The sequence below is a fragment of the Meles meles genome, chromosome 4 (assembly GCF_922984935.1).
Source record: "Meles meles chromosome 4, mMelMel3.1 paternal haplotype, whole genome shotgun sequence".
Lineage (NCBI taxonomy): Eukaryota > Metazoa > Chordata > Mammalia > Carnivora > Mustelidae > Meles > Meles meles.
This window is the reverse complement of record NC_060069.1, coordinates 11,051,847-11,077,910: the sequence shown is the minus strand read 5'-3', so window position 1 is coordinate 11,077,910 and position 26,064 is coordinate 11,051,847. Positions and strand designations below refer to the sequence as shown.

At 36.0% G+C, this 26,064-nt stretch overlaps 1 protein-coding gene across 3 annotated transcripts in view; it reads right to left on the bottom strand.

The window, feature by feature from the left end:
- Positions 1-26,064, bottom strand: part of CAPN7 (calpain 7) — a 42,436-nt gene that overhangs the window by 2,809 nt on the left and 13,563 nt on the right. The window contains exons 7-19 of one of the 3 annotated variants that reach the window (XM_046002694.1): positions 21,875-22,001; positions 20,354-20,439; positions 19,032-19,125; positions 17,471-17,617; positions 16,193-16,299; positions 15,214-15,334; positions 10,321-10,465; positions 10,093-10,192; positions 9,661-9,796; positions 9,079-9,154; positions 4,921-5,066; positions 4,052-4,114; positions 729-859 (exon numbers count right to left, since the gene is read on the bottom strand). In XM_046002694.1, coding sequence (XP_045858650.1) covers positions 729-859; positions 4,052-4,114; positions 4,921-5,066; positions 9,079-9,154; positions 9,661-9,796; positions 10,093-10,192; positions 10,321-10,465; positions 15,214-15,334; positions 16,193-16,299; positions 17,471-17,617; positions 19,032-19,125; positions 20,354-20,439; positions 21,875-22,001 — 1,479 coding nt within the window. The remainder of the gene's footprint in view (positions 1-728; positions 860-4,051; positions 4,115-4,920; positions 5,067-9,078; positions 9,155-9,660; positions 9,797-10,092; positions 10,193-10,320; positions 10,466-15,213; positions 15,335-16,192; positions 16,300-17,470; positions 17,618-19,031; positions 19,126-20,353; positions 20,440-21,874; positions 22,002-26,064) is intronic. The other 2 variants (XR_006818041.1, XM_046002695.1) reach the window with 2 other exon arrangements.

Here is a 26,064-nt window from a genome sequence, read left to right as displayed (position 1 = left end):
AATCCCCTTCACCTGTTTCACCCATCTCCCAACCCCCGCCCCCTACTTTCTTGCTTTTCTATAGTATGACAACCTAAGCACACATCTTTAAATAGGAGTTTCTTTTTGCTTGCTCCTCACTTAAGTGGAATCATACAGTTGATGTTCTATTATGTATGGCTTCTCTTCAGCGTTGTTTATAAGACTTATCCATCATGTTGTGGGTAGCTGTAATTTATTTTCATTGTTATGCAGCCCTCTATCGTATGATCTTCAATCCTACTGATGAACACTTGGGTTGTTACAAATGTTTGGCTCTTACAACGGTTTATCAGCCATTTTGGATTGTTCCTCTTATGATATGCCTATCCGAGCTTTCATTTTTTAAAGTGTGGACTCTTTTTTAAATAACTAGTGTAGAGTATTTACAAATCCTTCTACGTGCTCTTTGTGTCTTAATTTTTTCTTTATCCTGAAGTCATTAAAATATCTCCTTTATTACTAGCCCAACTGCAGTAGATTTTGAGATCTGATGTGAGAAAGTGGTCTAATTACCTTTTTGGCACATGGATACTCCAACTATCCCAGCACATTTATTCAACAGCCTATCCTTCCCTGCTCCTCTGCAATGCCATCTTTTTCACTAATCAAGTGCCTATATATGCCTAGGTCTGTTTCAAAACCCTATCTGTTCCATTAAACTCATTTTTAATACGATATTAACTTTAAAAAGTTACTTAATCACAAACCTTGGTCCTCTTAGCTCAATCAGTAATGGCCCAGTCTTTTCTATATGGAATTGGTAGATGGGGTTATTTTTGTGAGTTTCTTGGAAATTTCCACATCCTCCAGCACTCTGGCCACTCCACTTCCCATTAATCTTTAATAAAACAAAGTTTTTGTATTAGCAAAACTTCCCATTCTCCAATTCTACTTTAAAGACTTCAAAAAGGGAATGGTGTCACCAGGATGGCAACAAAGGTTCCTCCTGCTTTGCTCCCGTTGACAGGGACAACTAACAGCTATTCCCGAAGAGGAGAGCACTGAGAAATTCCTGAACATGGACGTGAGGCAGAAGCACCCTCCTGCAGCACGGAGCCCAAGACAGGTTACATTAGGACAAGAGAAGCAGCTCCATGTTGACTGCACTGTCTCCAGGCCAGCACCAGGTGGCGATGTCTCCCCAGAGCTTCTGATTCTTCAGTGAACAACAAGCTTCCCCCAAGAACTGTGACTTGCTTTACAAAAGCCCCTACCTGATCTTGCACGGTAAAGATTACAGGAGAAATTGCGACACAGAAGAGGGTGGAGCTTGCAACAACTAGCACAGGGTCCTCAGCAGGCTGAATTCATACCTGCGGCGCCCAAGGAGTAACTGCAGAGCCAAGTTAGGGGTATGCTTCCGCCCAGGAGCTTGGCAGGGTATAGATCTGCCTGATTTGGATAGCCAAATGGTTTTGCTGGCCTTATAGCCTGGATTGCCCACATCAGGCAAGGAGCTGAGTCACAGCCCCAACTGCTGTAGACACTGCCTTCCAGCTCCATCTGACCAGAAGGGCTGGTGACAACTACTGGATGCTGTGCATTCCAGTGGCCAAGAGTAGGCAGAACCAAGGGTTCACGGAGCAAAGCCAGTGGCCCTGTCTGGTTACAGCTTGGGATGTAGGTGGGCTTATGTCAAGATAACAAAGAGATGCTTCTGCTGAGCCCAGGCAGGAAATCTGATTTGTAGGCCTGCTCATCACTGAATACAGCCTTCAGTCTCTCTGACCAGGGAACTGAACCAGTGCACACGGAGAGCTGCATAACCCAACAGCCCTTTCATAGTGGCGCTTGAACAAAAAGCACAGCTGTGGGTTTGCCCTGTCTGCAGAGCAGAAGTGGTGGCCTCACCTGACTAGGGAATTCAGTACAGGTCCCCGTACAAAGAGATGCACACCCCCGGGTCCTGTTCTGTTGCCCTACCAAAGCAGGGCAACTAATTCATAGCCCCATCTACTACTGATTATAGTATCATGTCCCGACTATGTAGTAAGTCCAACCAGAGAATCTAAGCAACTGTGGAGCCTGTTCCATAGCCTCATTTGGGTAGGACCAAGCCACCAGTCCTACCCAACTGTTCTCAGCTCCTGGCACAACCACCATTCCCAACCTCAGAGTCCTAACATCTGCCTTGCCCAAAAACAGACCATCATGGCAGGCCTAGTCTGCCCAAGGACAATACCAGCAGACACCCAGAAACCCAAACTAAGCTAACTGGTGGAAAAAGACCTGCCACAGCAAAGCTGGAAAGTCAGCCTAATCACTCAAATGTGCGGATTTACAAACCTAAAAACGAAGGATCACAAAAAATCAGGTAAATGGGACATCATCCAAAAAATGAACAATGCTCCAATAACCCTAAAAAATGGAGATCTATGAATTGTAACACAAAGAATGCAGAACAATCCTTCAGGAAGCTTAATGAACTATATGAAAACACACAATCCCCAGGGATGCAAGGATGGTTCAACACATGCTAATCAGTCCAATGTGATAAGTCACAATAGACAATAGAATGGAAGAATCTTCTAACCATCTCAACAGACACAGGAAAAGCACCTGACAAAATTCAACATCCATTCATGGTAGAAACTTCCCTAAGAAATGTGGAATAGAAGGAACATATCTCAACATAATAAAGGCCACATACGATAAGCTTATAGTTAACATACACAATGATGAAAAGTTGAATGCTTCTCCTCTAAGATCAGGACCAAGACAAGAATGTCCACTCTTACCACTCCTATTCAACATATTCTGGAAGTCCTAGCTAGTGTAATCAGACAAGAAAAAGAAAATGTAGCAAACTGGAAAGGAAAAATAAAAATTGTCTCTATTTGCGGATGACATGATTTTATATATAGAAAAACCTAAAGACTCAAAAGACTGAATCAACAAATTCAGTAAAGCTGCAAGATACAAAACTAACATACAGAAATCAGTAGCATTTCTATGTTAACAATGAAGTTTCTGAAAAATAAATCGATCTCATTTATAATAACAACAAAAACAATAAGATACTTCGGAATAAATTTAAGGAGATAAAAGAGCTATCATCTGAAAACTACAATTAAATACTAATTAGAGAAATTGAAACCAACACAATAAATGGAAAGATATCCTATGTTCATAGACTCAAAGAGTTAATATTGTGTTAAAATGTCAATACACCAAAAGTTACCTATAAATTCAATCCAATCCCTATCAGAGAACTCTAATGACTTTTTTTTTAAACACAAAAAACACTCATTTACACAGAACCACAGAAGACCCTGAATAGCCAAAGAAATCCTGAGAAAGAACAAAGCAGGAGACAACACACTTCCTGATTTCAAGCTGCATGATAAAGCTATAGTCATCAAAACAATAAAGTACTGACAGTATAAAAACCACATATATATAGGCCAACAGAATAAAGAGCCTGGAAATAAACCCAAGCATATATGGTCAATTAATATTTGATAAGGGAGCCAAGATTCTCCCTCAAATCTTCCTCTACAGATGACATCTAGCACACCCTGCAAAACCAGTCTCAAATTCTACTTTCAAGGTTCATCTATGGACACCTGGGTGGCTCGGTCGTTAAACGTATGCTTTCAGTTTGGGTCATGATGCTAGGGTTCTGGGATGGAACTCTATGGCAGGCTCCCTGCTCAGCAGGAAGACTACTTCTCCCCTTGTCTCTCCCCCAACTCATGCTTGTGCACTCTCTCTGAAATAAATCTTAAAAAAATATATATATATATATATATAAAATAAAGGTTCATCTACATGATGAATCCTTCCCTAATGACCAAAGTCTGCATAATCTTTTTTCTTTAAGCCTTATTTCTTTTTACAGAATCACTGAATGTTGTTCACTGAAGATCTTGTATTCCAACCCAGACTAAAGGCCACTTACATTCCCCCTGTATTACAATGTTTTTATTTTGTAAGAAATTTTTAAAGGTGAATAAAATGAGAAAAGGAGAAAAAGACCAGGGAATTCTAAGCGTTCTCTGATATTATGACCCAAAGAAAGAATTCTTACCTGTTTTGATAAGGTGTACGGTGAAGGAATCTTTGAAAAAGTAAAGCTGCAGGCTGAATACACCTAGATTTTAAACAAAATTTATTGTATTGATAAAGTTTATGCTTATAAAAACTCCATAGTGATAAAGAATATACTAGAAGACTGTAAAATCAGTTGGCATACATAAAAGTAATTATTCTGTACACAGGCTTAACGAACTGGAAATTGAGCAGCTAGGGATCTTGTTCTGGCTTTCTCTGCTCATATGTGTGACTCAGGACAATGTCCCTAGGCCTTGGTTTCTGCATCTGAAGAAAAAGGGTGGGTAGAAGCAGCCATCCAATGTCCCTTTCATCACTAAAAATCTATACAAGTTGAGCTCCCTTACTGATTGATGTATGGGAAAAAAAAAACCCATGCACAACAAAATTACAATAACCTTCTTCCGCCCCAACCAACCAACTAACTGGCCCAGCTATAAGAGAGCGATATGTTCATAGGCAACTGATTTCCTTTCACAGAGTTCAAAGTTGTGTTTTTTAAGTCAATTAAAGTATTACATAGGATAAAGGAGTTCTTAACTGCTTGTTCTGAAATAGAATTTATTAGTTCAATGTATCACATTACCTCAGGACCAAACTATTATTCTGAGAACTAAAACTGTTCATTCAATATGTCATTCAAAATAAAAATATTACTTTTCAAAAGCATTACTTTCTCTGGGAAGCATCATAATTTAATGCTGAATTAATATAAGCACATACACACAAAAATTTATAGACAATTTTCAGAAATACATTTTTTTCTATAGCTAACCCCACTAAGCAGCAGAGCACATCATGTACTTGAAATTATTGTGTTCTGTCATTGTATGTTGGTTTACTCACCCGGACAGTATAATGGATTGTATTCTGCTTTTCATACTGAGAAACCACTAATGTAAAGGTATGGGTCCCAGGTGTGGTCAGCTTTATCTTAGTCAAATAATGAGGGCTGTTAATTCGAATGCCATCAATGTATGGAGGCGGGTCACCTACAAATAAGTAGGTTTACAGAAAAGGATACTTTAGTTTCTGTAGTTTTTAAAGTTTTATAGGTCATGATAGGAAAAAAAAATTAAATGGATGGACATCCCTCCCCCTTGATTCCATCTTTAAAACATAATAGTACAAAGGAATTTCAATTTAAAACTTTACAATTAAAATTTTTATATAACTGCTAGTAAATAAATGCTATCTTTTGGAATACATTCAATGAGACAGAAGATAATACCTACTAGCCCTGTGCTGAATTTTCTCCAGTAGAGGATTTTAAAATCAAGATTGGTGCTTTTTTGAGGCATTTTTTTTTTTTTAAGATTTTATTTATTTATTTGACGGAGAGAGCGATCACAAGTAGGCAGAGAGGCAAGCAGAGAGAGGGAGGGAAGCAGGCTCCCGGCCGAGCAGAGAGCCCGCTATGCGGCTCGATCCCAGGACCCCGAGATCATGACCCGAGCCGAAGGGAGAGGCTTAACCCACTGAGCCACCCAGGCGCCCCTGAGGCAGTATTTTTTAAGATACAAAGTAGTATATAAAAATATATCTATATCCCTCACCATTCAGAACTAAATTAACCTTTTTGGGAGTCACACTAGCTTCCTTATGAAACAAAGTCCCTTTTAAACACCACCCTTACTCTCATTCTGTTCCACTCTGATGGATTAATGTGCATCTTTTCTTTCTTTTTTTTTTTTTTTAAAGATTTTATTTATTTGACAGACAGATCACAAGTAGGCAGAGAGGCAGGCAGAGAGAGGAAGGGAAGCAGGCTCCCCACTGAGCAGAGAACCTGACGTGGGGCTTGAGCCCAGGACTCTGGGATCAAGACCTGAGCCGAAGGCAGAGGCTTTAACCCACCGAGCCACCCAGGCCCCCTGGGCATCTTTTCAGTATTGAACACACACACATCCCTAAAAATGAATGAATAAATGTTATTTCTGTGGGTATATATCTAAAAAAAGGACACCATATTGTCTTATTTTAAAGCTTCCATTTTTCACTCAATGTTTTTTAGATTCATGTTCTATACAGATATGGTTTATTCCTTTTAAAACTCTCTGTATGACATACCATATGAATATGACTTATTTATATCTCCATTAGTTATTCAGACAGTATCACAGATTATTTCCAGTATTTTGCTATCTCAAACAATGCTGCATGATAATCTCTGATGTTTTATTGCAATCAAGCCAATAACAATAAAATTATTTCATGCATGTCAATTATTACATGTCATTTAAAATCAATGCTATACCATTTAGCTTATTTAGGAATACTGAATACTTATATAATCTACTGAAAAAACTAAACATTTTAGTATCTCAAACAGGTAATAAATCTCTAATGCTTAGAGTGGTGTGATCTAGTGTGAGGAGAAAAACGAAAATCTTGGACAAGATTTTTAACCTTTCTGTGCCTCAGTTTACTCTCTGGTCAAATGGGAATGATAAAAGAGTGTTTTTTAATTCACCTGAGTGTTGTAATGAAAATAAAATTGTAAACCAGAAATTTTTTTTTCTGAAAAGGCAGTATCATTATATCTAAGAGGGAGCATTGCTTTAAAAAAGAAATTCAAATAAAAAGTGTAACAAAAATATTTTTGAAGTTCAAAAGCCTTTTAAACATCTTAATGCTAGGAATAGCTACACAATAGTTGTGTTTTTTTGGTTGTACAGTGGCCAACATAATGAAAAATGGGAAATTTGGCTAAATTTACCTTTAATCCTTGAAATCGTATGTGCCATGCCCATTCCCGAATATCAGAATCTCTTGATATTGACTGACTGATAGGAATCAGGGCCTGTCATGCAGTTTCTGTATCCCCCCTTTCCTTCGCCTACCCCTTCACCCCGTGTCAGAGGGATGAATATCATGTTTTTCTCTGACTAAATAAAAAAAAGACTTAATGAAACCACTTTCTTTTGCCTAGCCTTCTTGAAAGAACTGTCAATAATTGCTTCCTTACCTCCCAGTCTCTCCTCAATCCACTCCAAGTCAATAATTGCTTCCTACCTCCCAGTCTCTCCTCAATCCACTCCAAGTCAATAATTGCTTCCTACCTCCCAGTCTCTCCTCAATCCATTCCTTTTGGCCTTCTAAGCTCACCTCTCTACCAACTCTGTTCTTGTTAAGGTCAACAATGACTACCAGATGCTAAGTCCAATTGTTTCTTCTCTACCTACCTTACCTCTAAAATAATAGATGCATTTGTCCACTCTTTCCCTCATGAAACACTGTCCTCACTTGGGTCATGTAAATCTTACTTTATTTCCTCAGGTACTCTGTTCTAATTTTTCTGCAGTAACTTTCTTCTGCTCAACCTTAAGCTGTCTGAATCCAAGGGTCAGGTCCTTGGTGTTCATCTCTGTACCTACAACTCTCTCCATTGGCAGTGTATACAGTCCTATCTTCAAAAGACATCTATATGCCCCTGATTCTTCAATCTGCATCTATAACCCTAAACTTTTCTCAGAACTCTACCCAAAAATCCAACTGTTTCCTTGGTTTCTATACCTGGATATCTAATAGGTATTTTAAATAAGTAACAACAAAAAAAATTAACTTCTGCTTTTACTCAACAACAAAACTGCTTCCTCTGCCCCACGCTCAGTTTTTGCCTATCTCAGTAAATGTTATAGCAGCTTTTTATGAAGTAAGCCAAAGAGACAGAAATCATCCTTGATTTCTCTTTGCCCCCCAAAATTAACTCAGGTCCTGACAATCCTACTGAAACCCAAATCTGTCCACTCCTCCTCATCTCCACTCCCCTCCTATTATGCTAAGTTCTTTCTCAAAATCACTAATTTTGTACCTTTCCATTTCTTGCCCCTGCCAATATAAGTCTACAAAGAATGGTCTTAAAAAAAATTTTTGTTATCATGTCATTTTCCTGATCAAGGCTCTCCAAAAATTTCCTATTACACTTAGAACAAAATCCAAACCCTTGTGTGGCTTATAGAACATCATGTCATCTGAGCCTGCATACCTTTCTGACCTCTTGATACCATACCACTCCAGGCCTACTGGCCTTTTTTTGTTTCTAAGAAACACTCTTTTTTCCTCATTTTAGAGTCCCCCCACTTGTTATTCCCTCTGCCTGTAATGCTTTTCCCTTTATTTCTTTGCATGACTGATCCCTTTTTGTCATTCAGACTTCCTCTTACCCCTTCTCAAAGAGGCCTTCCATGGCCCACCCAACCAAAGCAACCAATCAGTCACAAACACATAACCCTACTTATTTCTTTACAGACACATCACTACCTGGTATTTTTCTTATTTCTGTCTCTCCAACAAGCACATAAACTAACAGTTCCTATGCTTAATATATGGTAAACTTTTTTTTTTTTAATGTGAAAGGAAAGTGGTTTCAATATAGTATATTAAATGCCTCAGGAGCTCTACAGAGGGAAAGATTCACTTTGCCTGGCAGAAAAGTTATCACAGGAAATAACATATAAGCTGGATCTTAACCATGTTTATTACATAGACTAGGGTAAGAGGAGTAAATGGGTAGAGGAGAGGGAGGAGAGAGAGACTTGGGAGAAGAAACTGTATAAAAAGAGGGGAAGCAAGGGCATGGAATGTTCAGGAGTAATCAGTACCTCACTGAAGGCAATATGAAAAGCTGTGGCCTGAGATAAAAGGCAACAGAAAGGTTAAGGTCAGAATACCAAAAGTCTTACAAACCATGCCAGAGAGCTTAGATTTTATCCAGGAGCCCATAGAAAATCACAGGATTTTTGATCAGATAGGATTTAAGTTTTAGAAACAAAACTCTGACAGCAATATGCAAGAATACAGGAATCTCAAATTCCTGAGGTCTCTAAATTAAAAACAAATCAGAACAGAACACCAAAGTAGCATAAATACTAGCACGTCTGTTCGAATGGTTTTTATTAGCCTATCAGCATTATTTCTGCATATTATCTACATAAAGTTTGTCATTTTAATCAGGCAAATAAAATTTTAATGTTTGCTTGAATATTTGTCTACTGAACATACCTGGGTAATAAACTTTTTTCCCATCAGTCTTGTATACAACCATTGTGATAAATTCTCGATTATTTGCAAAATCATCCTGAAAGTACAAAGAATCCAATAGTTAGGAAAATGGGCTCAAAATGCTCTTAGTAGGGAGAAAAATTCTAATTTTAAGAGCATTTCAGCTTCTTAGTGCTACAAAAACTGCTTTTCTGAATTAAACTCATTTCAATGGATGACCACATTGTATAAAGTAATACATTAAATAAGACTCTGAGGCTATTAAGATTATGGTTATGGTTTACAGAATCAGGCCTAATGATTTAACATCTTCAAACCCCTTCAGAGTATTTTAATGATAGTATTCTTAAGACCTACATAATCAAGCTCAAAACCCTCACTGGCAAGCATAAACTCATTTTCCTTCAAGATTTTAAGTATATAAATTTCCTCAGAGGCAAATACACATTTATGTAATACAACACTATCTTCAAGCCACCTATATAAATGAAACAGGGGTGACCAAATTACATATCTTGTTCACAACGGTCTAATTATATTTTTTAAAGTTTCTGTATGGGACATATAAGAAGGGATCAGTACCTTGTCTGTTATGTGTCTACTAAGCAAAACCCAAACTGCAGCGCCCCCTTGTGGACACTGCACCTCCAGTTTGTACTGGGGGTTGTTGGCCAGACTATAGGCATCTTTCACAGGTCCTTGCTTAGCATCCCAAGTACTAAAAGAGAAAGGAAGAAAGAAAACAGTAATTCAATTTCTCATTGAGCTAAAACAAACTATTTTTAAAGTTTTGTGTTTCTAATACAACTAGGTTATCAGGATTTTTGTTTTATTGCTTAAATAATTTTTGGCATAACCAAAATAGCATAAAAAGAAAATAACTATCATATGGCAGTCATTTGCAGGAATGACAAAAAGAAGGCTTATCTCATTAGTTAATCCAATTTTTACATGAGAAAAGTGGAGACTACTATAAAGCATATGCAAATATAAAGAAATATGCAAAAAAGTTACCTATGAATACATGTTGATTCTTTAAAAAGACCTGGATTCCAGCTCAAATAAATCACATCATAATACTGGCAGAGATCATCCCATGAAATCCAAAATATTCCTGAAAATTAGATGCCTGTTAATCCATACAATATCTTAATGACAAATGACTTCAGTCAGTTAATACATTTCATATTACTAAAGCATGTTAAAGATCGAATGGTATCAAAATTGAAAAGATGTATTTACCATTGTCTATTTTCTGAGCTGTTCGAGGATCAAAGTTTAAATATTTTTGTAACTCTGGGGTCCAGTTTTTTACATCATTTTCACTGTATCTTCCTTTCCAACGTAAATGACTCCAAGGATTTTTCAGCTGGATAAATCGCAGCCCCTATTAAGAAAAAAAAAAAAAGATAAAAGTTGCAAAACAGTTTTACCAAATTTTTATTAGTTATATCATGCATTTTCTAAGAGAGGTTGCATTTTGAATACTGATCAATACTCTTCCTTTCACATCAACTTACAATATTCTTTAATCAATATTTTCACTACATGACATATCTGATGCCTACCTATTCCCAAGAGCTATGCTGTCTATATGGTAGTCACTACCCATAGGTGGTAATTAAAATTAAAATTTTTTTAAAATAGGGGCGCCTGGGTGGCTCAGTGGGTTAAAGCCTCTGCCTTCAGTTCAGGTCATGATCCCAGGGTCCTGGGATCGAGCCCCGCATCGGGCTCTCTGCTCGGCAGGGAGCCTGCTTCCTCCTCTCTCTCTCTGCCTGTCTCTCTGCCTACTTGAAATCTCTGTCAAATAAATAAATAAAATATTAAAAAAAATTTTTTTTTAATAAAAATCAGCTCCTTAGTCACACTAGCCACATTTCAAGTGTTCAAGGACCATGTATAGCTATTGGCTTATGTACTGCACAGATATGGAACACTTCCATCATAGTAGGAAGTTCTTTTGGACGGTGCTGCCTTAGAGCACCACGAACTTCCCACCCTTTCAAAGCCTACTCTGCTCTGGCCCCACTTTATATTCCAGTACTCATACCCTTGGCTCTAATTTAGTCTTTTCTCTCATCATCCCCACAAATAATCCTTATTTACCCATGCTGTTCCCCCCTTCCTGGAAAGCCCTCTCTCATCCCTTGTAACCACCCTCCTCCCTTAAGATCCTTTCAGATACTCCTTAGCTTTTTTCTCCACTGATTCTCTCAATGAAGACTGCAGCAGTGAAGAAGAGAAAAAAAACAATGGACTTTGGAGTCAAAAAGAAATGGGACCAAATGCCAGCTCTATTAATTAGCTTTATGGACCTTTGGTGGGTCATTTACTCTCTGATTATTTGTTTACTTACACATAAAATGAAGATTATAATGTCTCCTAGAACACTGTTGTGCAGATTAAATGAATTAACTATCCAAAATATGCAAAATATTTAGTAATTAGTAATGGTCTTCTTTTAATTACTACTTCTTCTCTAAACTTTGTAACATTAATATTCTATATTACTTTAGTTTAAAACAATTAATATTCTACCTTGTTTCCTACTTGTACAAATGCATGAGTTTTGTCTCCCCAATGAGACTGTAAACTTGAAACAGTAACACTACTGTTCTTGTTCAGAAGTCTTGACTGAGTTTATAGAACAGACTGTTAAGGTTATGGTAAGTGCTCAACAAATACTGGGTGTGTCTACAGAACTCATTACTTGAACTCAGAAAATCAAAAGAGCTTGTAAATCCTAGAGTATTTGTCTTATTTCAAGCAGTCAAATTAGGAAATTGTATTCATTTTCTAATGATGTCAAACTGCTTGGGAACATTTCTGAAAGACACAGTCCTCAGCTATTTTAAATGTAGCAAATCATGGCCTGGAAAGATGTGATATCCGGACATTCATTTCTCTCAGGAATCTTCAAATTCCTTTTCTCAATTTCTTCTTACCACTTGTCCACTCTTGCCGCTGCCACACAGATATTTAACTGCCCCCCCCCCAAATAAAACCTAGCTCTACATAAATAGGATATCTGCTTCCTGATCCCAGGGTCCTGGGATGAGTCTGGTATTGGGTTCCCTGCTCAGCAGGGAGCCTGTTTCTCCCTCTGCCCCTCCCCCTGCTCATGCTCTCTTTTTCTCTCTCTGAAATAAAATAAAACCTTTTCTTTTTAAAAGATTTCATTTATTTGACAGAGAGAGACACAGTAAGAGAGGGAACACAAGCAGGGGGAGCGAGAGAGGGAGAAGCAGGCTTCCCGCTGATCAAGGAGCCCGATGTGGGGCTCAATCCCAGGACCCTACGATCATGACCTAAGCTGAAGGCAGACGCTTAATGACTGAGCCAACCAGGAGCCCCAATAAATAAAACCTTAAAAAAAAAGTATATTCTGAACCCTAACACTTTTTAAAGAAGGAATATAAAGGAGAGAAAATTGCTAAGCTCTTTTGGGGCACGTCCTGGTCATCACTGACATTTTAAGGACGCTAAGAAGGAGCTGTAGATTTTGTTTGGAGAGCCTGCAATTCAGAGGCCCTGAGTAGGGGAAAAAAATGTTAAGACTAAAAAAGGATCTTGTTTATGATAAAACATTCAATTTTCAAAATTATTTCCAAGGGGGAGCAAATGAAAAGACTTGGACAGATTCAAAAATCCCTTGGGGTAAGACTTATTAGACTTAAAGATAGCAGCTTGGGGCGCCTGGGTGGCTCAGTGGGTTAAAGCCGCTGCCTTCGGCTCAGGTCATGATCCTGGGGTCCTGGGATCGAGTCCCGCATCGGGCTCTCTGCTCGGCGGGGAACCTGCTTTCTCCTCTCTCTCTCTGCCTGCTGCTTCTGCCTGCTTGTGATCTCTGTCTGTCAAATAAATAAAAAAAAAAAGATAGCAGCTTGAAACTGAGAGGTAGCTTCACAATAGACTATGGAACATAACCTCAAGGACACAACAAAATTACCCAAAGCTGCTGAGACTAAAAGTGTGAAGATCTTAAAATACTCAAGCTGGTTAGAGACAAAATGGAAACATTTGTATTAATAAAATCTTATTAAGTGAAGAAATTCACAAACATAGAAGATTAACAATAGCTTTTGTCTAAGATTGGGTCTATCTGCACAACAGAGGTTCTAGAGATAAATGCCTAGTGAGGTAAATATTTTTGGAAATATTTTAAAATTCAAGTCAGGACTAAGGAACTATCTCAAAATACAGACAGCAAAACTAAGATAAAAATGATGAACTAAACTAAAACGGCTGCTACCTGAAACTCTTTACTGACATTCAGCAAGCTTTTAAATGTTTTGTTTTCACATCAAACCACAGGTGCCTATTTTACTCATAAGTTATTTGTCTGGTTTCCTTTAAACAATCACAACAAACAGCCTTATTATTCAAAGTAAATGACACAATCTTCACAGAAAATTTCTTCAAATTCAAGCTTACTTCTACATTGAGTTTCATTATCTAAATTTAATTGTCTTGTTATTACCTCACTGCTGATCACCTACCAGGATTTTTTTTTAATTAACATTTTTTTTTTATGAAGACTTTGTCAAAGAGAGAGAAAGCACAAGCACAAGCAGGGGGAGGGGCAGAGGGAAAGGGAGAAGCAGGTTCCCTGCTGAGCAAGGAGCCTGATGTGGGACTCAATCCCACCACCTAAGCCAAAGGCAGGTGCTTAAAACTGACTGAGCCACCCAGGCATCCTGGTCACCTACAGGGATGTTTTAACAATAAAATAACATACACATAGTAGTAAATAACAGCAAATGTTACGGCCAATGTTTTAACTCATGTTTGTGGAACATTCTGAAACACATTTCTACACCAAGCACAAATCTCTCAGCTTATTCAATTTCACAGACGTTTTTATTTTTTTTTTGCTTTAGGTAATCAAATTTTTATGCTTTTAAAGGGAAAACACTATTTATTTTATACACAATGGTTAGGGAAATAGTAGTGGTTGATTTAGAAAGCCTTGAGACTAGATAAACTGATGTTGTAGCAGGTCCCTAAAGCTTTCATACTTCGTATAATTCCACATGCCATATAAGAAAATCAATCTAGGGGCACCTGGGTGGCTCAGTGGGTTAAAACCTCTGCCTTCGGCTCAGGTCATGATCTCAGGGTCCTGGGATCAAGCCCCGCGTCAGGCTCTCTGCTCGGCGGTGAGCCTGCTTCCTCCTCTCTTTCTCTGCCTGCCTCGCTGCCTACTTGTGATCTCTGTCAAATAAATAAAATCTTAAAAAAAAAATCAATCTAATTAATACACAGCAGAACACTGTCATTGCTGATCGATCACTACTTCCTTCTGCAAATTTAAGCAGCGGAAAGTGAATACATGGCTAGTTAAACTTTCCAGTGACTACACAGCTTAGGTACTCTCTATCATCAGGGATAAAGAATTCTCCCTTAACAATCTCTGTATTTTCTAATCCATAGAACAGATCTCTTTTTCATTTAAAAAGAGGTAATCAATAACCAAGAAGTAATAAAGTCAACTATTCCAACATCTGAGCAGAGAAAGAATCTGAAATGTCTGAGAGCATGTGAGGACTGCTAGGAAGAGAAACATTTGCAAATCCATTGGCATGTTTCTTATTCATAGATATTCCCTTTTTTTTGTCCTTTCGTAAATATTTACTGAACGTCTACCATGCTCTAGAGCCTAATGCTATGACTACCCCCAACATCAGCAAATAGCTCAGAACTTAGAGGGCTGTGTGTTTACCTCAACAAATTTTGAGACAAATTTAATGACTTTAAAGAGGCAAAAGGCATTTCTGTTTTGTTATCAATATCTGCTATCACTGCCATTACATTTCCCATCTTTTTATTTCATAATTTCTAATGGTCGAGGTCAAATTATTTAATGTAATAGATAGAATGATTTTTAAAACTTCATCTGAACCTTGATGTGTCAGTATTCAAAAGCTATTATACTATTGATGAGCACTGGATATTGTATATAAGTGATGAATCACTGAATTCTACTCCAGAAACCAATATTGCACTATACGTTAACTACCTAAAATTTAAATCAAAAAAGAAAAAAAAAAAAAAAGGCCTATTACACTATTTGGGATCCTTGCAATGTCTTACAATCAGGTATGAGAAAGAAGAAAAATACGTAAGCGAAACCTTGAACTCTCTAATATCCAAAACAGCATATGCATGTGTGGGAACCAGACCCCACTTCTCTCCTTCAGCTTCAGTCATCATTCCAGTTGATGCAGTGATGAGGACATCCCCTTTGTGAAACCTGGAATGACCCCAATAGACAAGTAACTAAAAGAAAACATCAGATTTATACCATCAGATCACACTATCTTTCCTTCAGTCTAATAGTTTACATGAAAATTTCCACAAATTTGACATCTTTTCTAAAATGGGACATTCCCAACACTCCTTAGAGAACAAGAACTACGTTTCTTTTCACAACATATCAGATAAATTATTACATTGCCCCACCCTCCTCCAGTTTTAGATAATTATAAGGTAGAAACTTACCAATGAAGGAAAGCAAATGTTAAGTTTTCAAATGATTTACAAATAAAGTTGAGATGTCAAATACACTTTGTCAAATCTTTGAAATTTTCTAGTTTCACTACTGAATATGTACTACTGCACAATCTTCCCAACTCTACCTATGGATTATTCATTGAAGGCTTAAAAGCTATCTTCCTCTTTATATTCTCATACTTCTCTTTTTCCACTTTCCCTCAAAGTAAGTACTTAAGAAGTATGAAACAATTTGCTCATATGACATATTCCAGATTCAAATGTTTTAGATTATTTATAATCTGGATTGTCATTATCACTGAGGATGACTAAGGGCTGGCCATAGCAAGTACATAAAGTGAAGTCCATTTTCAAAACACAATTTCCTGGGGGTACCTAGCTGACTCAGTTGGTAGAGCACGTGACTCTTGATCTGGGGGTCATGGAGTTTGAGCCCCATGTTAAGTGTAGATTATTTAAACAAATAAAACCAAAATGGAAACAAATAAAACCAGAATTTCCCTAAATAACTAAAAATGCAGCCTCTGTATTATCTCTTCTAAGGCATGAATTTTTAAAAACTGCCTATTTTACTACCAAAGAGAGAGAAAATATTTACCTTTGATAAAGCATTCTGAAAGAATTATCCTTACTGAAAGTCTGGCTATCTGAATGCATAGCAATCCTTTCTGGTATCCACCCAGTCAGTGCATGAAGATCAATATTCTGCAACATAAACACATTTTCAGGACTGTCAATATTGTTTCCAAGCTCTTTAACAAATCCCCATGGTAGCTATTAAATATCATCAATTGTTTTCGACCAGTAATACATTTCTTATTTAACTCAAATTCCTACCCAGATTTAAACACAAGTTTATTCCTTATAATCTCTGTTGTTTTTCCTGAACTCAACAACTGTCCTACTGGTAAATACAATGAAAACTAAAAACATGTTACAGATAAAAGCTGCTTTAATAATGACACTGACAGTCACTCACCATTTAGTGAGTTCTTAGGACAGCCACTTTTCTCAAGTCTTTTCTAAAGTGTTACATATCTCTTTCAGCGTAGAGAGAGCGTAGACTCTCTCTACGCTGCACTAGGTAAATTAAAAGGCACTGAATTAGAAACTAAACTATAAATATATTTGAAGAACAGAACAATTGAGCATGTAGGCCAAGAAGAAATTTTAATATCCTATTACATTTAAGTATGACCTATACATTCTTTGCCTAGCATTGTAAGAACCAGGAGAGTGAAGAAAGCCTGGTATTAGGTGGGAAACTATGAAGGATGGATAACTTGCATACATTACTTCATTTAATCTTTACAACTCTGAAAGGTGGGTATTATTCTCATATTGCAGATAAGCAAAGATGTAGGAATGGTTACATACCTTTTCTAAGGCCACAGCTGGTTAGTGTCCTAATTCAAAGTTATACTAATCTAATTTCTGGCATAAGCTCAGTCTACCTCATCCAACTAAAGGACACCGGCACACACCTTGATTTTGTAGGTTAAGCAGTGTTAAGACTGGGAAAGACCAAAAAACAAACTCCTTGAACCTGAATTTACAGTCCAAAGAACACACATAAGGATGACAATATGACACATTCCTTTGACCTGAAGAGACTTCTTTGGAAAGGTATGCTGTATCTAATTGGTCTTGTATCTCAACATGAGAGGAGACTTGCATTTTAGGCTTCCCTGAATCCTTTACAATGCAGTATCCTTGTGAAAGAAAATAGTTTTCCTTAATAAGGTGATTAACATTTTTCAGAGGTTCAGTCTCTGTTTCATTTTCCTTTAAATAAAAATAGCATCTATAATCTCTCAAATTTAAAATAATCATATTAGATAGCATAAGTCTGTGTCTAGATCCTCCTGATACTTACCGAATTGGATCCTGGGAAATCATATCCTCCCATGACCTTCATATATGCTTTTTCTATGAGAGAAACCCATAATTCACTTTTGTTGTTAGAATAAGAACAGAGCAACTCTCCCTTATGATCAACAGGTAATTGATCATCAATGATCACCTGGAGAAAGAGAACATTAATTTCCTTAGGTGGTACACAATATCTTAAAACCCTTTCTATCAAGGAAAAAAAAACCCCTTTCATATAGATGAAATAAAAGTCATAATATGCCCATTAGTAAAGTAATGATAGCTTCATATTTCTAGAATCTGCTCAATTTATAAAAATTATAAAACATGTCTTTATTCCATTTTATAGGCTAACCTTCCTGTCATGTGATAACCTTGAGCCAACTGGTTAAATGGATCTATATCATCAAAATTATAACAGATTCTAGAAATGTACATTTTATCTAAAGTAATTATAAAAGGGCCTCACTATTAAGGTAAATAACAATATTAGATGTAATTTTAACCTAAACCTGCAAAAAGACTGTTATGTACAGTTGTAAAAGTAGAACATTATGGCCAAAAGATACATTTAAGTAATACAGGAAGTGATCACCACAAAGATACAGTTTCTACGTCACAATAGAAAGTGATTTGGGAAATAAGAATAGGAAAAATTCTGATCTAACACTAACAAGAGGATTATGCAACTACATTTTCAAAGATTCTTTAAACAATGAGTTAAAGACTACAGAAAAAATCATTCTCAATGATTCTGCCTAATTTTTAAGTAATCATCTAGAGCAGCGGCTCTCACAGGGCTTTCTTAGCAGCACCGGCATCATCTGGGAACTTGTCAGAAATGCACATTGTAGCCCCACCCCACAAACTGAGGGGTGCAGGACAGCAATTTGTGTTTCAAGCCCTCCACGTGATTTTATACATACCAAAATTTGAGTATTACTGAGCCACTGAGCAACTTTTCAGACTGAAAGCATCAGGGGATTTGTTTAAATACAGATTCTGATTCAGTAGGTTCAGGAAAGTGTTAAATTTTGCAATTCTAACAAGTTCTCAGATAAGTGCTAATGTTGATCCACGGGGACGGACCTGAGTAGACAAGAGCTAGAGAATCCCAACAATGCCAGGCCATTACGTAAGTTCATAGTTCTTAAAGAAAGCAGTGTAATTTCAGACTGTATATATTTCACAAAAGAAAACATAAAAAACTTCTTAGGTTTGAGGTTATGACTATATATATAAACCCTTGTGACCTTATAGTTTGCCCGATTTCCTTTCCCTTTTAATTAAGAACTATCAGATTATAGTTTAAGCATTAGTAATCATTAGCTCAATGTTACTTTTTGAAACTTTCTATGAATTTCCCAAAATCATTTTTTAAAAGACTTTCTTAATTTTTATTTTTAATTATTAACATACGATGTTACTGGTAGCAATATGCATAACACCAGACTCAAACTCTTTTTAAAGATTACACAAATAACATTTCTTAATGATTCTACTCAATATTCAAAAGTGGGGAAGGAGAGAGAGAAGGGGTTGGGGTGGGGAGAGGTATTATTCACCTTTCTTGGGACACCATTGAGGTGAAGTTTTACCATATACTTTCCACATGGATTGTATTCTGGCTCACCATCCTTATTCTGAGGGTAAATTATGCTTTTGTAAGGAAAATAAATATTGAAATACCAAATTAATATTCAATATAAACTACTATGCAGGATATATTTTCTTTAGACATATGCTATTGTCTTGGCAATTTTATAAAAACAAACAGAATATTTTTCTGTGATAGGCCTAGGAAAAGAATTTCACCCTAATCAAAGTGCTTATTTAATATAAAGAAAATATGAGATCATAGAGCAGGGCACAAATTTCATAATACTCTGAAAAATTCTAAGTTTTTAATTATAAACTCTAATAAATTTTCTATTAAGTAGATATATTTTATGCCAGTTGAAATAATCTTCTCTGACTCAAGAAGAGACCATTTCAATTAACAAGAACTAAGGCAACTAACTACAACTCTGACAGAGATAAAGTGAACACAATTCTGATAAAGCTACACAAAATTATCTAGTAAGACATTTGTATCGGTATCAATTATTTTTACACTGCATATTATTTACTTATAGAATCTATTTATCCAAGATGGCAAATAGCTTAAAACTAAGGTCTGTGTTTAATTTATCTCTGTGATCTCAGGACTTACACAAAAACCACTAAGGAAAAGATGCATGAAATATTATAATGCTTCATTTGTATAATAAATGATCTTTAGCTAATAAAACTTTAAAAAATTGAGAGGAAAAACTATTTCTGTAACATTTCAGCACATTCTAAAGCAGTTTTAGCCAAAAGAGATATTTTCTATTTTCCAGGTGCCATATTAAAAGTTAAAAAGGTGACATTTTAATATATTTTATTTAACCAAACTTATCCAAAATATTATCTCAGTGTGTAATCACTATAAAAATTTGAGGTATCTTCCAATTTTATATTTTTTTTGTGCTCAGTTTTCAAAATCTGATGCATTTTATATTTACAGCTCATTTTGATTCAGACTAGCCCTTTTCAAGTATCCACATGTGGCTAGTGGCTACCATACAGCATAATATAATTATAAATATGATATGATTTTACTTTGACCAATTTTATTTATTTCAAAACATACCTATTTCATATATATTAACACATGTATATACATTCTTAAAACTATTTTAGGAAATCTTTCCACATTCACAAGTCATCTGTTTAACATACAGGGCCACAATATTCTAAGTGATACGCCTTCTTCACTTTCTATGCAGATAAAACCAAAGGTGTTAACTTCTAGTCAAGAAACAATTATATGAAAAGGGCTAAAGGGACAAATACAAAATTTTACCTGGTAATCAATTTCTTATTAAATCGTCTTTCATAAGCTGCACTGATAGCCAGTGATGCCACAAAGGAACAATCTGATACTATTGTCTGTTAATAAGAATGTGTTAATATATTAATTCATTCATGTAATTTCAACATTGCAACAATACTGAAGCACTTACACCTATGCCGCCGACTTTTTATACTGAGTGAACTGCTGCTTGAATACCAAAATGAACAGAAATTCTATATTGCAGATTCATACATATTTTCTTCAAATAAATTCCAGAAAAATTAAGTATAATACTTCAATAAAGTTAATTTAGAATAAATATATTTCTTACATGGATAAAAGCATACTCACTGAACCCACAAGTTTTTAATGATAATTTAAAGGCATTTTTAAAAAAGTTTATATAATATGACCAACTAAACTGAATACGCACATCAAAAGATTCTTGAATCATAGTATTTCAGGACCAGTACTTTTTAATTTTTTTAGGATTGTATTTACTTATTAGAGAGAGACAGTGAGCACAAGAAGGGATGGGGGGTGGGCAGAGGACTTCCCAGACTTCCTCTGGGAGGGGGTAGAGGAAGAAACAGATTCCCCACTGAGCAGGGAACCCAAAGCAATCCCAGGACCCTGAGATCATGACCTGAGCTGAAGGCAGATGCTTAACTGATGAGCCACCCATATACCCCAGGACCATTATTTTTATACTAACTGGAAGACATCTGTATGTCAATGCAAAACTTAACTGAATAAAGTTTGCAATAAAGCCATATTGTTGTTATACCACTGAACTTTTTCGAATAAGCTTAATATCTTCCTTTTAAAAAAATATCTATTCTCGGGTGCCTGGGTGGCTCAGTGGGTTAAACCTCCGACTCTTGATTTCAGCTCAGGTCATGAGACCAAGCCCCGTCTTGGGCTCCATGCTCAGCATGGAGTCTGCATGAAATGCTATCTCCCCTTATTCCTCCCTCTCCTCTCCCACTTGTGTTCGCTCTCTCCCAAATAAAATCTTTTTTTTTTTTTTTTTTTTTTTTTTTTTTTTTTTTTTTTTAAAGATTTTATTTATTTATTTGACAGAGAGAGATCACAAGTAGACAGAGAGGCGGGCAGAGAGAGAGAGAGAGAGGGAAGCAGGCTCCCCGCCAAGCGGAGAGCCCGATGCGGGACTCGATCCCAGGACCCTGAGATCATGACCTGAGCCGAAGGCAGCGGCTTAACCCACTGAGCCACCCAGGCGCCCCCCAAATAAAATCTTAAAGAAAAAAAAATCTATTCTCTTATTAAGGTGAGGCTGAGATCCTCAACTTTCTCATCTGCAAGAATATACTGATAAAAAGGGTCTATATAAAAATCTGCAATTCCTCAGTTATTCATACTCGTATTATCTCAGTATGCAAAGTGTGCAGAGTTTTTCCAATTATACTCATGCATCTTGATACAAATAAAAACTAAGAAAACCCCCAAATCTATATTCAAATTACTTCAAAACGTTAGCTTTCATATAAAATCATATAAAATGTTTACCTGCTTTATGCTAAAACTGGACACAGTATAAATCATTGTAGGATTGTTGGTGAGGTCTTCTGGTCGTACCCATTTGGAAAATGTAGCTTTTTGTTTAGGTGATAATGGTAGCTTGCCCCATCTATCACTGAGGTAATAATAAAAATTAAATACTACTACTACTAAAATTAATCTTTAAAAATGACACAAAATTAAGTTTCCTAGAGATTTATTCACTTATATTTTTGGTATAATGACCATAGCTATTGTATCATCCTAAAATAATGCTCTGGTAAAATCTGGCTCTTTACACTTCACCATGAATCCAGTCAATATGCTCATTCTTCTCAATTCGAAAAATATAAATTTATAACTGCAAACAGGAAAGAAACTTAAATTCACTCATATTTACTTTAAGAATATACTTTAAGAGTTTACATTAGCATATTTAAGAAATTCAGTTTCAGTAAAACGGAACCATTAACAATAATAAAAGCAGATTCAATTCAAAAGGACCTAGGAAGCTATAGATCCTTATGATGGGTCTTGATAAACACTTCTCTGCAAGGCTAACAATGAGAGTAGCTAATTACTGATTAATAACCATGTGCCAGATATCATGCTAAAGTATTTTATATACGCTGTTCATTTAAATTTTAAGACAATTCCATTAAAGCAAATATTTCTGGAAAAGGCTTAAAAGTGATTTAATAACTTGCCAAGGTCACATGGCCAAAAAGTAGCAGAAGTGGCATTTGAATCCAGGTCTAGGATGCCAGATCCACCATTCTTATCCATTACCCTCTGTGTGTTGGGAATATGCTGTGCGGTATTTCTCGAAGTGCGGCATTTCTAGAAGACTGATGTATAGCACAAGATAAAAAACATCTACCTTTCCTCAAACCTCTTCTAGAACAAGGGTAATAGTCTTGAGATTTCATAAGATTTCTACGGTAATACAAAGTTTATGATATGCTAAACTGAAGCAAATAAAACTTTTAAAAAAAATTTTATTTATTTATTTGACAGAGAGAGATCACAAGTAGGCAGAGAGGCAGGCGGCCAGGGCTGGGGGCGGGGGGAGAAGGATCCCCGCTGAGCAGAGAGCCTGATGCTGGGCTGGATCCCAGGACCCTGAGATCATGACCTGAGCTGAAGGCAGAGGCTTAACCCACTGAGCTACCCAGGCGCCCCTATAACATGGTTTTAAAAAAAATATATTGACACTAGGAGAAAGGTGGTTTTGTGGTCAGGTGTTATCTACAAACTCCTACACATTGTTTTCTTCATTAGAGGACTTCTGTAAATGTTTAATAAACCAAGATTTATGTAAATTTCTTAGACTATTATATATAACACTTCTCAAACTTTCTGATGATCATTTCATAGAACCACTAGTGTTCTGGTGTCATTCTGGTACCTGTTTAGGAACAGTAGCTGACTAAATAGAAAGTAAGTTGAATGAATTTAGAAGAATTTAAATTTTAAAAAATTTTAGGGAAATATATAAAATCAATTCAAATCTATAATTATATTGTATTATTAACCTGCTGTATAAGAATACAGATTCCTTAATATCTATTCTCTCAAAAGTCACCACTAAGTTATCAAATTCAGTGTTTTCTTATAACTTTAAAGATACTCAAAATATTTTATAAATATAATTTATATTCACTTTAGGATTTAAAAATACATGACCCAAATAGAAAAAAAAAAAAAGTTACTCAATCTTTCTCACCAAAGATTCATAAATTGTGGAGTCCTTTTTTATCAGTCTGTTACCTTTGAGTTTTGAAATATTTACTGTTACTTTTTCTTCTGATTATTCTACTGTAAAATAATCTAGAAAAACAAGAATGGAAAAATCTTGCTAGAGTAATCTAGTATTTATTCTTGAGTTTTCTCCAAATTTACTTAATTCAGCAAGTACTTACTGAGTACCTACTAGGTGCCAGACACTGCACTATGCACTGGAGCATGATTAAAACAGACATGTTCTATGTCCTTATGAAATATAATCCAGTGTGGAGGACTGGCAGTCAGTAATCTTATATAAAACATATAAAATTCCAATTGTCACCAGTGCTATGCCTAAATTAAAGGAGTTTGCATGGCATCGTATTTTACTGTTTGATTATACTGTAAGCATTTTCCCATGTTATTCAATTTCTCAAAAACTCGATTGTTCATGGCAGTATAGTATTATTCTTATAGATGTTTTGTTGTATGAGCACTAAAAACACAATTTATCTTAATTTATTATACAAAGATTAGAACTATAAGTTTATATCCCTACTTGGATATAACCATTGAAGAATGTTTCTAATACATTCATACTTTCACAATTACAATATTGTAATTTTACAATTATAATTGTAATACACTGTAAATACAATTGTATTGTAATACATTTTGATGACATTGTTGATGACTACCTTTTATATAAATCTTTGACTATACCTACGAACTTTTTTTTAATTGGTCTACTGAAGTGAAATTACTGGTCAAAGGGATAAACTTCTTTTTGTTTGCTTGTTTGTTTAAACATTTTTTCTTTCATTTCTTCTTTCATTTCATCACCAAGAACAAAAGGGAAAAGTATCTGAAATGTACAAACTTTGTAATATAATTTAGAATTGAACAAGATAATTATTTTTCCAAGTTAACCCTGATTATATAACAATATAACAAGCACTACTAAGTGCTTTATACTTTTTTTTTAAAAGATTTTATTTATTTATTTAACAGAGATCACAAGTAGACTGAGGGGGCGGGGGGAGGGAAGCAGTCTGCCTGCTGAGCAGAGAGCCCAATGCGGGGGCTCAATCCCAGGACCCCAGGATCATGACCTGAGCTGAAGGCAAAGGCTATAACCCACTGAGCTAACCAGGCGTCCCTAACTGCTTTATATTTTATTAGTCAATTTAATAGCAGTAACACTATGAGGTAATTGTATTCTTATTTTAAAATCTGAGATAGATTTAATAACTTGCCCAGCGTCATACAGCTTACAACACTGGACAGTTTAGCTCTAGAATCTGTGCCCTTAGTATTGATCAATGCTACAGAGCTCTCCTCAGATATAAAAATTTCTTAGACTCCAATCAGTGACTAGCATCACATCATTGCCTGGGTGAAAAAAATTAGGTTGACAACTCACTGGCTAGATGTCTAATTTTTGCTCATCTAAGAATAGCAAAACACTAGAAAATGGGAAAGCAGCTCTTTTGTTCTTTACAGAGCCTTTTATACACTTGGTATGTAATAAATATCAACTCTGAATTTTTTCTAATAAATATAACATGCTCACTGCGAAAGTTTTGAAATATTTTAAAAAGTTAAAATCGCCCAGTTTTGCTACCTAGAGACAACTACTGTAAATATCTGGTAAATATCTGATATGTACCTTTACATTATTTTTTCTATTTATCTATAAACATAAGAAATGAAAGAAAAATTTACATATAACATCCAAATTTTCTATTTTTAGATTTACTATATTGAAAGCATTTTCTCTACATCTTTCAAAGATGTATTTTTTATTGGTAGCATACACACTTACTGTAATAGTATAGCTGTGCCATTATTAATTCATTCTCATACACTTGGCTATTTAGTTTGTTTATTCATTCATTTCATTCACTGATGAACGCCCTTATTATGCACATCTTTAGTCAACTTTTTATTTCCTTAGAATTAGTAGATGCTGGGAGTCATGAACCAAGTAACATTTTTAAGGCTCTTTTTTTTTTCCCAAAAACTTTATTTATTTATTTGACAGACAGAGACCACAAGTGGGCAGAGAGGCAGGCAGAGAGAGAGGGAGAAGCAGGCTCCATGCTGAGCAGAGAGCCCGATGCAGGGCTAAATCCTGGGACCCTGAGATCATGACCTGAGCTGAAGGTAGAGGCTTAACCCACTGAGTCACCCAGGCGCCCCCATTTTTAAGGCTCTTAACACAAGCTGTCACTGTCCTGGAAGGCTGTGCTAACCAACATTTTTCATAATTAACCCTTTCCTGAACTGGACTTTTTAAAGTAAGTAATACACCGGTATCATTCTATTCCACTTTTCCATTCAATTCTTTCTTTACTGACTTTGCTGTTGTGATTCAAACCCAATTCACCAAATATTTACTTTGTGCCAGGTACTGTGCCAGAGTAATGGTAGGCAAAAGAAGATCCATAACCAGGCAAATGACCACACAGATA